The 12,276-nt window shown below is 35.8% G+C and overlaps 1 protein-coding gene across 2 annotated transcripts; it reads left to right on the top strand.

Annotated features, from left to right (window-relative positions):
* The first annotated feature begins 938 nt into the window (after positions 1-938).
* On the top strand, positions 939-9,390 carry GAL (galanin and GMAP prepropeptide). 2 transcript variants are annotated; one of them, XM_009275988.1, is made up of 6 exons: positions 939-1,019; positions 1,707-1,761; positions 2,744-2,833; positions 3,231-3,317; positions 6,632-6,709; positions 9,106-9,158. In XM_009275988.1, exons 1-6 carry the CDS (start codon positions 939-941, stop codon positions 9,156-9,158), a joined length of 444 nt encoding a protein of 147 aa, XP_009274263.1. The 2 variants fall into 2 exon arrangements, with proteins under 2 accessions (XP_009274263.1, XP_009274264.1); XM_009275989.1 differs by lacking the exon at positions 2,744-2,833 and having other exon boundaries at positions 9,106-9,390.
* Positions 9,391-12,276: the final 2,886 nt, after the last annotated feature.

The raw sequence follows: 12,276 nt of genomic DNA, 5'->3' as shown, positions 1-12,276 counted from the left end.
TAACAGCGTTTTGACTCGGCTCCTTTTGCACTGATGCTGGAGTAAAGGGCATGAGTCAAAGGGATTTTAAGGGACCGTGAGCGGCCTGGACCACAGGGAGCTCCAGGGATCGCAAGCAGAACAGGGGTGTGTGAAGTCCTCAGCATTCCCAAACGCAAAGCCCATACACTGTGAATCTTAGCTAGCATCACACACAGACGTTTGTATTTAGCTCTGCTTCACTTTACACCTTCTTATTCCCCACCACTAACCAAGCCCTTGTGAAGTTGCAGCGGGTGACAGGCGCAAGCCAGGCTGCCCAGACCACAGCTCCTCTCGCTGCTCGCCAGCCCGCCCAAGGCCGCCGTAATCAGAGGTAATTGCCCGGGCTGTTATCTCCCTGCAGCCTGCGTCGTGCTTCCAAATACCTCTAATTGAATTGCTATAATTTTTGCCCTTCCTAATGCAGTGGGCTGGAGAGGGGGAAATGACCCAGGGGAGGCGGAGGAGAGGGGGATGGGCGGCTCTCGGCTGTCCCTCTTCCCCTCCCGGAGGACGCCCCTCCTGCGCGGTCGTGCTGCAGCCCATAAAGAGCGGAGGGAACAGAGGGTGGGCGTGCGTGCAGGTCTGCACCCGCGCACTGTGGCCATGCAGTGAATGCCCGCCGGCAGGACTGCAGCCGTGGGACAAGCCGCTCCGCCGCCAACACCGGGTGAAACGCTGCGAGGGAGAGGTCGTCGCGCCCCACCTCAAGGTACTTCCTCTTGGAAGGCCTCTTGGCCTTTCTCCCGGAGGGATTTTGGGTGCCGAACCGGTAGCCACAGCCGCCCTGCCCCACGGGAAGAAGGTTCACCCCCACTTTCCACTCGCGGCGGGGATGCTCACGTGCCCTGGGGGATCCGTAACTGGAAGGCAAAGCGGTAACTCGGAGCATTTACCCTAGTACGGTTTCTTTCCAGATGCAGAGGTACACTAGTTTCCTGTTTCTGTCTTTAATCCTTTGTGCCACCCTGTCAGAAACATTTGGACTGGTTTTCTCAGTAAGTACTAATTTCACTGTTGGAGACCCTATCCATTGGGCAGCATCCGTGTCTCAGCTGGCAAGTAACAGTAAACCTTGCAGTGTATTTAGATATTGGGGTTGGACAAGATGCAGCACTCAAACATTTTGGGCAGTAACCTGTTGGTTTTTTACTTAAGAATTTGGGGCTTTTGAATACTAGCTCCCTTGTAACAAATAATATGACTAAAGGGAAAAAAAGAGCATCTAGTTTATAGACCAAAATTGAATGGATGTCCCATCTGATTCAGAAAAGGTGGTGTACATATGGACTTTTTTTATAAAGAGTCTGTCATGTTAATCCAAACAACTAAAAGAAAACATTGCTGTTTGTTAAGGTGATTATCAGGAGGTAATATAAACTTGGAGTATAAAGTCAAAATTTCTGCTCCCAAAGTGTGATTTGCAGTTTCCTTTATACAGTGTGAAATCGTCACACCGCATGGATGTCCATAGCAAAGCTATTGACTCAGATGGGGAGGGGGCAAGAGTTCACTATTAGTATTTGCTTCAATATTATTGGCTTTTAATTTTTAACAATATTTCTTGATTTCAAGCCTTCAGAAGATACTTTCTGCTAAGAGAATGTCCATTTGGGTGCTGTTTGCTTTGTCTTCAGAAAGCACTGTAATTCATGCAATAACATACTTGCATTTTTTTCTTTAAGGCAAAAGAAAAAAGGGGCTGGACTTTGAATAGTGCTGGTTACTTACTTGGGCCACGTAAGTCAAGCACTCTTTTGCATTATTTCAAAATGCAGAAGTTTTTTTTTTTCTTGCAAACCAGTTTTCTGTAGTGTGCTACTGAATTTTCTGATGAATACAGTAATTTTGTCTAAACCTGCAAGACTGAAGAAACTCATTTGGGACAATACTTGTTTAGATATCTGCTACATGCCTATTATAGAGTTGAGTTGTCTTAGACAATAACTCTTCTTTTCTAAAGCAGAGTTGTGCTGTGAGGCTTTATATCTAGAAGCACCTCTGGTCACTCTTTGTGCTTCTGAACTGTAATTTTTATATGACAAATACTTCCCCCACCTTACTGCCCAGAAGTGTTACAAAATCTTATAGGATCTTAGATGTCAAGGAAGAATGGCAAAATGTGACATTTTGGCACTTCTTAATGTATTTCAAATTTCACCTTTAAATCTATTTGAAAATGGCTTTGCTACCTGGCTTTATTATACTATTTTTTTTTTTAATTAAAGCAAAACAAATTAAAACAATAACATGCAAACTCATGACTGTAAATATTAACAGTTCGCTATATGAAAAAATACTTAATGTACAGGGTATTTAAAATGCAAGAACACATTGGTTTACAAAGATGGAGAATCACAAATGTAGATTATAAAAAAGGGAAATGCAGTGCTAAGCTGTCTCAAATATCTGTCCTTTTACCATTATTTCTTGTTAATGTAATAACACTCATTACCAATGTAATAATACCAATATTTTCAGTCTCAGTAATACATGACAAATACTACAGATACTTACTATGACTCTCTTCATTCTTTTTAACTAAATTTAAGGATACCTTAAAGATTAATACATCTTAAATGTATTAACTGGTTCTGTAAATGTCTGGAAGTATATTTGCTCTGAAGTAGATCTAACCAAATTGGCAAAGATACTGTGGGGAAACGTACTTGTAAGTGCCACTAATCTAAGAGTGGATAATAGGAATCATCCTTTGTTGCAGATCGTATTGATCAGCTTTTAATGATAAAGGAAATGCCCATTGCAAGGGGGAGACAAGAGGCACCAGGGGCATATAAGATAGTTTTTGAAGGTTATTCATGTAAACTATCTGCAGTTTTCTTTTAAGCAAACTCATTGGCAACACTTTCTAAAAATAGAGGAAAGAGTATTAAAAAAAGCTTCCCAAATTACACGTGAATGTACAAACTTGATTTTCTTTACAACTTCCTCTGAATTCAGTAATAGCCTCAGCAAATATGTAGTACAGGATAATAACAGTCTGTAATAATACAGTCTGTAAATGATATAAATCATAAGCACAAATTCAGAAGGTTATTTTATTTAGTGACACATTAATTGTTTTTTGTCATTTTGTACATCAGAAGTGCCCATCATGATCTTTTCTTTGAAATCCATGAAAAGCCAGCAATATAGCAAGGGTTGTTGTTAAGTCAATTAACTCCTCTGATTTTTAATTTATTTATCAGATGCAGTAGATAACCACAGATCTTTTAATGACAAACATGGTTTCACTGGTAAACGTGAAATACAGCCTGATGAGGATATTAAAGCAGGTAATGAAATTCTGAAAGCCAGTATTGTTGATTTGTTTTTTTTATGTCTAGTAATTTATTTACTGTTATTGAGTTAACTAGCTACCTAGATACAAGGCACTCTAACAAAAAAAATCCTAATAAACATATGAAAGGAAGAAAAATTAAATTTGGCCATTCAGTATGCTCTTTGTACATGGTCATAGTTTAAAATACCTTGGTGCCTAGGGAAAAGTACTATAATTTTGTTGCTTTTAAAGTATAATAGATCATATTACTTTGAATAAACCTAGTTTGTTTCTTTTTATATGTTCAAATAAGTATTTCAAATGTCACCCTAGACACTCAAGAGTTAATTTTTTTTTTTTTTTCGGCAAAGGAGTGAGCCCATAAAGGAATCTTTCAGTAGGGAAAACTATAGAAACTGGCAATTTTTTTTTTTTTATTCTAATACACCATAGTTGAAACCAGACCTCAGAACTGTATGGCACTGTTTATGTTGTAAGAGTCTTGACATGGAAACTTTTTTTAAATAGTGAAGTCTCACAATATTTCCTATGTTTAAGCAAGATGGATTATCTTCATTAAAAGATTAAGAACCTGGTCAAAACCAAAGTCAAGTCAACATACTGTTTTGAGGTTGCATGTATCAGAATTTAGTAAATGGCAATAAAAAGGATGCAGCCTTGTTCTGGATTCATCATCCAAAGCTGGGCCTCTACAATGTATGTCTAGATGCCCTTTATGAAGAGAAGCTGGCACTTTTAGGACTTATTTTGAACACCTACTTCAGGGTAAGATATAGGAACTTCTAGGAAAAAACTGTTTCTTTCTCCTGAGGAGACACTAAACCTGCTGCAGACATCTAAAGTGAGCTGGGATGAATCTTTAGATTGTCAATCTTTAGATTGTCAAATAGTGATCTACTCCTCACTGCAACCAAAGAAAGCACTACTTACTTGAGTACTATTGCATTCATCACTGCACTAATGGGGGAAGACAAAGTCCTGGCCCCAGAGCTCTCGCAGGCTATCTTAAGTCCACGCAGCACAATGCAAATGTACGTAACACTAGATAAGTTCATAAATAAAGGAAATGTGCTTAATTACAATTTCATGGACATAATTACTTTGTAAATAGAAGAGTAATAGTAATACATTTCTTACTTGTTACATTTTCAGAATGACTGCCAGTTTAGTTCTAGTACATAGTTAGATAGTGCAGTTTTGTGTGTGGTGTTTTTTGGTGGTTTGGTTTTGGTTTTTTTGTTTGGTGTTTTCTGTTTGGTTTTAAGAAAAAAGGAAGAACCTACTTCATCAAACACTGATGTAAAAATAATATTTTGCCAGTTAGAAACAATGTGAATGGAAGACATTTGTAATCTAACAATGCAGCCCACATTGCAACATGTTGCCATTTGTGGATATACTACCAGCTCCTTTACAAGAATATGATCTTTAAGAGCTATGGAACTCTTTTGCCGGGTACTGCTGCACCTCCACAATTACAAGTAAACCCAACCAAACTTCTCTGGATGGGGCCTGAAAATTATACAACTGCCTCTGTTATAAACCTCATTTTAGATGCCCTCCTCATCAAAATTTCTCTTTGAAGCCAAAGTTTATTATAGAGTTCCTATCCAAAGGAGATTTGAATATAAAAAACCTGATAAGGTAGTCAGAATTCTTATTTTAATTGAAAACAAAGGATTCTTTTTAGTTAAATTCTGCTGATTATTTACAAGAGTATCTTAAAATGGCATTACATTATTACTGTAAAAGAATTCATGCAAAGGACTGCTCTCTCTCTCCTTGAAGGAGTACTGCAAAATGCACAAGCTCTCCAGATACCCTAGAAGACCTTGGAAGCAGTATTAGTTACATAACACTAGGTCGGGGGGGAGGAGGGGAAATCTGTGAGCATAACTAGGGAAGTCTTTACATTTCAATAGCATAACTGTTTCTTTACTAGAGTGCAAGTAATTGGCTATACAGAATTAAGGTCAATAGCAGAGTATATAGAAATACACATGTACAATATGCTCAAGTCACTAAAGAAATATATTTATCCAATATATATCACATTGGTAATAAAATCTGGGTCAATAAACTACTAATATAATAATGATTAATCATAACAAAAATCCATAACAGGTTAGGTGGGAATAAAAATTAAATTAAGGAAAACTTCAAATAATACAAGTATTATTAATGTAAGTAATAACATCTTTGTGTTAGTTCAAAGACTGGGAGACAAGACTTTTAGTTGCAAATTTCCTAAACGCATTCTTAAATGCTGACTCTATATAGTGGAAACCTCTGTGTCCCTTACAACACCCCATCATTACTCTTTATTTGTGCTACAGAGCTCAGTCTGCCTTGTATGTTGCTAGAGGCTTAAATCTTCTCTTCCATCATGGAAGAACTCCCCCAACATTCACCTGCTGCAAAGTCAGTCTTTCAGACTATTTTCTGAGATTAAACACATCCCCTGTGATAACATCAAGGGACAGTATTTTCAGTGATGTAATAATGGACTGTCAGTCAGATACTGGTACCCATCTGTTCTGTATGCAGACAACTAAAAAATCTTAGGGAAATTACCTACCATTTGTTCTCTAATATAGAACAGTTCTCTATCCTGTTGATAAAAAGCAAGATTTCTCCTTTTTTTTTTTTTAATAGACACAGAAAACGTACTTCCCAACCTATCGAAGTGCAATAACAAGCTCCAAGGGAGCTTGATAAATTAGGCCATTTAAAAAGCATCAAAAGGCCTACTTCCACAAGATCAAAGATGAATATATTGTGTTAAATACATATGAAAAAACATACCTTTCTGAGCTTTTAGTAAAGTCCCAGGCCTAGCTTTTGGGCTACAAATCGCTTCTACATTACTTGAGTGGCTTATTGGGAACAAAGTCAGACTACATGAAGAACTTTTAACTGTTTTGCAAAGCTGATGAATTTGTTTGCTAACTTTACCTTTCTCTTCAATCTCAGGCTAGCAGACACAAAGGAGAGAGTCGAGAACAGAGGATAACTCTCTTCTGCAACAGAACTCATGGCCTTAAAGACCATGACCGTTAAGGTGTCAAAGCAGCTCCTATGCAGCAATAGCATACAAAGCTGGGCAATTTTGATTCTAAGAATTGCAGTCACCTACCTTAAAGCGGCTTTGTTCTTCCATGAAATTAGGTTTTCCATTAAGGATTTCAAGGAAAAAGAAATTTCGGACAGCTTTTTTTCAGAGTACTCCTAAACCTAGCCACAATGTCACATACAATAGGTCTTCATACCCTGTTAACATTAACTAATAACCAACTTGTTTTATAGGGAATCTTGGAAGACTACTGGCTGATGAAAACATTGTGCGCACAGTAATTGAATTTTTGACTTACTTGCACCTTAAAGGTTAGTAAATACCTTTTTAATCTTTCACACTTTCTGGTGTGAAATTTATTGAGAAGATGATAGGATTATCCTTGAATGTACAAGTCTGCTACAGATTTGAGTGTGCAAGACTTTAATGAGCATCTCTGGTGGGTGGGGAGGAACTGCATTTTAGTGCACTTAGGAATAGGCCTGATTTAGAGTGCAGGTAGTCCTGCCAAACTGCGAGTCAATAAATATCCAACATAGCAGGGTTCTAACACATTTGATTACTCGGCACTGTGAAAATAATAACAGCTACTACTAAAATTGTATGGACCCAGCTTTTAAAATAGTTGAAAACAAACTAAATACAGTCTGATTACATGGGACTTAGTATGAAACAATTCAATAACAAATTAAATAAGACCTCAGTTTAATGCCAAGAACAGTTGGTTGAAACACTTGATAGTGACAAAAGAAATACATCTCCCTTTCTGCATGTATTCTACAATAAAGTCACATAAAATTGCAACAACACTAAGCTGAATGTTGGCAAACAGCTCGAAGTGCTGCTAGTAAAAACTCTGTGGAGTCTCAAAATTGTGACAAGATTTGTAAAACTGATCCTACAGCTGATTCTATAAGAATGGTAACTTTATTACAGCATTAGGTGAAAAAGAAATCTGGCTGCTTCAGAGTTTTCATTAGTTTTGCTTTTTTAAAAAAAAAAACACCACAATTCTGAGCTTTTAAAAACCTCTTCAGAGCTTCTATAACTGTCTACAATATGTTCAAAAACATAATATATACTTGCGAAGAAATCAACAGGAAGGAAAAAAGTTATTTTTACTACAACGGTTTGAGGAATTTTCCGTCTCAGAAAGCAGACAATTCAATAAGTCTGTAATTTCTATATTCTTACCTTTGTATACAACAAATTATAAGCAATTCTGTGGCAAGTGTATGCTGTGGAATAGTAACAAAGAACTGTGTGTTACATTTGTGTCTTAATTTCATTATTAAAAGAAACTTTCAAGAGATCTGTTCATTTTCTGCATATCTAGGAAATAAAAATCTAGACCTCTTTGGCATAATTTTCTAAATTATTTGCATCCACCCAAGCAAAATAATTCTCACTACTGAAAATATCAACCCAGTGTTTATTGAATCAACTTTGCATTTGAAACAAAAACTCTTTATGGTTAGTACTAAGGGCCTGAGATAATTCAAATATATATTTAAAGTAGATTATTAGCATATATATTTACTGTGGACAAAGTAGTAGTTTGTTTGTTGTGCCACTGTGAAGAAGGAGCCCTAAACACTCCTTTACGCTGCTATGTGAGCCTAGCAAGTAAAACCAGTAACTGGACACAACAGAAAGGGTGTGAAACGTTGAGCTCAAGCATGTGCTTTCTGATGAGTAGGCTGAGAGCTGCTAAGTTGGGTAAGAAAATAAAATGCATCTCATAGAAATATAAATTACTTCTTCCCTGGGATGAATGAGCAAAAAAGGCTGTATTGTAACTCTAAGTAACAATTCCTTGTTTCAGATAGTGATGACAAACAGCTGGTTTTATTCAGAAAAGATGGTATTATTATCTGTCCTCATAAAAAAAGGAATCTCCAGATCATATAAAATGGCATTTCCCCGAGATAGTTCTTGTATTCCCAGGTTTCAAAAGACACAGAATGTTATCATATTATCCCTTAACAATATTTATTGGCAAGACCTAGTACAAACACTTACACAAAATCAGAACTGTAGAATTAGGAGGTGAAAAACTTACTTTATTATGGTAGAGATGCTTTAACATTTTTGCTCAAATGAAACTTTACTGCATTAAATATATCGGGTTAGATATGTTCCTTTGGGGGAAGGGGGAAAACTCCCACTTATGGGATTCAGATTCAAGGAATGGTTATTCAGATTAGACATACGTTTTGATCTGCAAGATAAAGTGAGTATTTTAACTGCTAAGAAGTATCTTGGCTATAACTGAAAGTGGCTTCAGCTCTTTCTCTTGAAAATTGCTCCCTCTAGCTTTAAAGGCTTCCCATATAGAGCAGGTTGTAGGATGGCAGCCATAATTGGATAATATTAAAACTTTTGAGATGCCGGGATCCAGCAATATCAATTGAGATAATAAAATTGATATAATTTCATTGTCATTCTGTCACTGCTGTTTCTAAAAAGGTGAAATTGTAGCAAGAAGATATTATTAACATTCAAAAGAAAAAAACAGTAGTTTATAAATTAAAATATGAAAAGTTCAAGGATTTGCCTCTTACAGTTGAGAGAAGAAAAATATAAAAATGTATACTACTGAAATTGGATTTCATTATTTCATTGCTAAGATTAATATGCATACTTACATATGTGTTCTTTCTATTTTTTTTTTTTTTTTTTTTTTTTTTTTTTTGTCTTTTTGCAGAGGTGGGAGCACTTGACAAACTACCTTCACCAGAGGAAACAAATCAGTCTTGAAGAAGAATGCATTTTTATTTTGTTGTAATGTAGATTTAGATTGAATTCTAAACAAAAGATCCAAATGAGCTGAAGATGAGAAATATTGTTTGCATTAATTTGATAAATGGTAAACAGCATTCTACCCTCTGGGTTTTTTGTTTGTTTGTTTGCTGTGATGTTATAGTGTAAAATTTTGCCTTGGTAAAATTTTTCTGTAGGTAAATGATAAAATAAAAATAAAGAGCAACTACATTGTTTCATTTTAAAATTAAATACATACCAGCACACAATACATCATATACAAACCCAGGTTAAATTGTAAGATTACACTGCATTTATACTCTGCAAAATTACAGTAAAATAAAACATAAATACTACATATTGGGTACTTTAGCTAACTGAGAAAAAGAAGAACAGTGACTTCAAACTGCTGCCATAGAGTCTTTTTAGGTCACAGATCTGTCTGTACTTCTACGCTTCATGGAAGCCTTAGTTCCTGTTCATATTTTCATAGACCTGAAATAAAGTCATGTTCATTTTAAATTTCATAGTATTCACCTGTAATACATCAGCCCATTGACCAAAGCATACCTTCACGCAATACAAATTTAACTGTTCTGTACAGGTGATAGGTTTACACAAATCCTATGTGTAGGATTCTTATTCCTATGTCATCAAGAATACTGGATCTGTATTCTTTAATGAAGAAACTCTCCTGTCCACTCCAAGATTAAAAAAATGTTTTATTTTATGAGATGCTTTAGTCTGAGTCTAGCAAAGCACTTGAATATGTGCTTAATCCCTGCAAAAGAGCTTTGATGTACCGGGACCAGAATGGTTGGCCCATACACAATAAATGTCATATCAAGAATACGGAAAGGTTTGAGAGGATACAGAATCTTAGAAAGGTTTTTCAAATTCAGATGACTTTCACTCTCTGCATAGTGTAATGAAATACCATCCTTTCAAAAATGCTGCTGTGCACTAGAGTGCACAGACAGAAACTTTGCAGAACATTATTACATAATCTGTTTTTCACTTTTAGCATAGCAGAATACATTCTAGATGCCAAGCCCCTAGTGCCTAATTTGAACCCACAAGGTTTATTTCACCTTGTCAATCAGCCTGTGCTCTTCCTCTGATAATCACTCAGCCTCTGATTTAATGTCTGATGTTCACTTTCCAAAGTGTACAAAGGACACTTTTTATCGGATCCAATGAGATTTTGAGCAAGCCCTTCAGACAATGTTTTACTGTTTTTTTTTTTTTGAAAGAGTAATAAAGAAGTATACACTGCTAGTATACATGCTGCTAGTTCAACATTATTTGGTAAATTTATGGGCTTCCAAAAATGTGAAAAAAGAGTAGAGTGAAATTTAACTTCTATACATTAGTATGTTTCAGTAATTCCAAACTCACATTTTCACTAGTAATGTCCACATTTCCCAATATAAACTTGAAGCAGAGCTCAATAAAATCAAGAGGCATTCTTTTCATTGACTTCCATGGACCTTGGTTCATTGACTGCTAAGAACCAGTATCCATTTGCAGAACTCAATAACAAGCCATCTTTCTATGGCAAAGCAGCTGAATCTATGATCAAATAAAAAGAACATAATCTTAACATTGAATTTATTTTCTTTTGAAATAGGATAAGAAATTGAGTTTAAAATTAGAAACCAATTATTGCTTAAATTAGCACACTGTCAGCTCATTAAAGTTGGAATGGTCTTGTTAGAATGTTTATTTGAAATTCTGAAATTTGAGATTATTTGAAATACTGAAAGACTCATAGGATCAAGTTCCTTGAAAGATTTACATCACTGAGCAGGGTGGCCCACAAGTTCTTACTCATTTTCCTGTACTGCTATATGCATATATTATAAAAAACACAAAGGATCATTATAATCTAATTACCAAAAGCAGTCCACATACTTTCACTTGATAATTACTGCATTCAAACACATACTGTATTCCAAAATACAGAGAGAGCTAAAATTTTCAGACTGTTTCTTCACCCTCTACAGCTCTTAACCTTGCAAAAACAAAGGGGCAAAAAAAAATAAAGGGCCATTCTTCTGGGTCAATTTCAGTAACATCATTATTGTTGTTGTTGTTGTTGTTGTTGTTGTTATTATTATTATTATTATTTTAACATTATTATTTTATTTAAAGCATGTCTTATATCGCTATACCTCAGACCTAAATTCTGCAAATATTTGGAATGACTTTTCCATAATCAGCCTCTCAGACAAACACCTGATAAAAGATGGCCTTTAAACCACAATTTGAAAGCAATTAGTTTCAACAGGGCAAAGAGACAATAAAAAGATGTGACAAGTTTCAGCAGAAAATAAAAAAAAAAATCCCTAACCATTTCCTCCTCATTTCATTTATTTGCTCATTTGCATACATTGTATCCCACTTTTGTGTAGGACTAGATCAAACACATATCTGCACTAAAGACAAAAGCCAGAATCTAAAAAAAAAATGAGTAAAACTTTATTGTAATGTTTGCCAGTGATATGAAATTACCCAACATGCAGATTTAACTCTGACAATGAACAGAAGGCTTGTATGATGCTGAATGACTGGACAATAAAATGGCAGATGAAATTAAATGCTGATGCAAGCAAAGTAATATACACAGAGGAAAAACAACTCTAATTTTGCATAGACATAATGATGGTCTAAATTATCTCCGGAAAGATAGCTTAGACTCATTGTACACAGCCCTCTCAAAAAATGTCATTTTTTAAAGCTTAGCAGCAGTTAGAAAGGCAAATGGAATGTTAGGAATTATAATGAAAGTAGCCAAAACCAAACCAGAAAACATCATTATGCGACCATTCCCAACTTCGACACCAGATGCAGTTCTGGTCAGCTCATTGCAAAAAAAAGCACTGTAGAAACAGAAAGGTACAGAGAAAAGTGACAAACATCTTCAGCAACAGGGAGCAACTTTTAAACACAGAGAGACTAAATAGATTGTGACTTTAGCTAGAGAAAGAGACTAGTAAGGATGACAGAGTCTTAAACATCATGGTAAAAGTGCTTAGTGAATTCACTTCTTGTAACTCAGGATTGAATGATTACCTGATAAAATGATCAAGTAACATTTTAAACCTACCCCCCA

This window comes from Aptenodytes forsteri, unplaced genomic scaffold (genome assembly GCF_000699145.1).
Source record: "Aptenodytes forsteri isolate BGI_AS27 unplaced genomic scaffold, ASM69914v1 Scaffold17, whole genome shotgun sequence".
NCBI classification, from domain to species: domain Eukaryota; kingdom Metazoa; phylum Chordata; class Aves; order Sphenisciformes; family Spheniscidae; genus Aptenodytes; species Aptenodytes forsteri.
Note: the sequence above shows the minus strand (reverse complement) of the source record. Positions and strands in the feature narration are given on the sequence as shown.

Excerpts from the sequence above, each read along its gene's own strand:
- GAL (XM_009275988.1), top strand. The coding sequence starts at position 939 with ATGCAGAGGTACACTAGTTTCCTGTTTCTGTCTTTAATCCTTTGTGCC. Across the intron at positions 2,834-3,230 it reads ATATAAGATAGTTTTTGAAG|ATGCAGTAGATAACCACAGA; the intron begins GTTATTCATGTA and ends TTTATTTATCAG. Across the intron at positions 3,318-6,631 it reads TGATGAGGATATTAAAGCAG|GGAATCTTGGAAGACTACTG; the intron begins GTAATGAAATTC and ends CTTGTTTTATAG.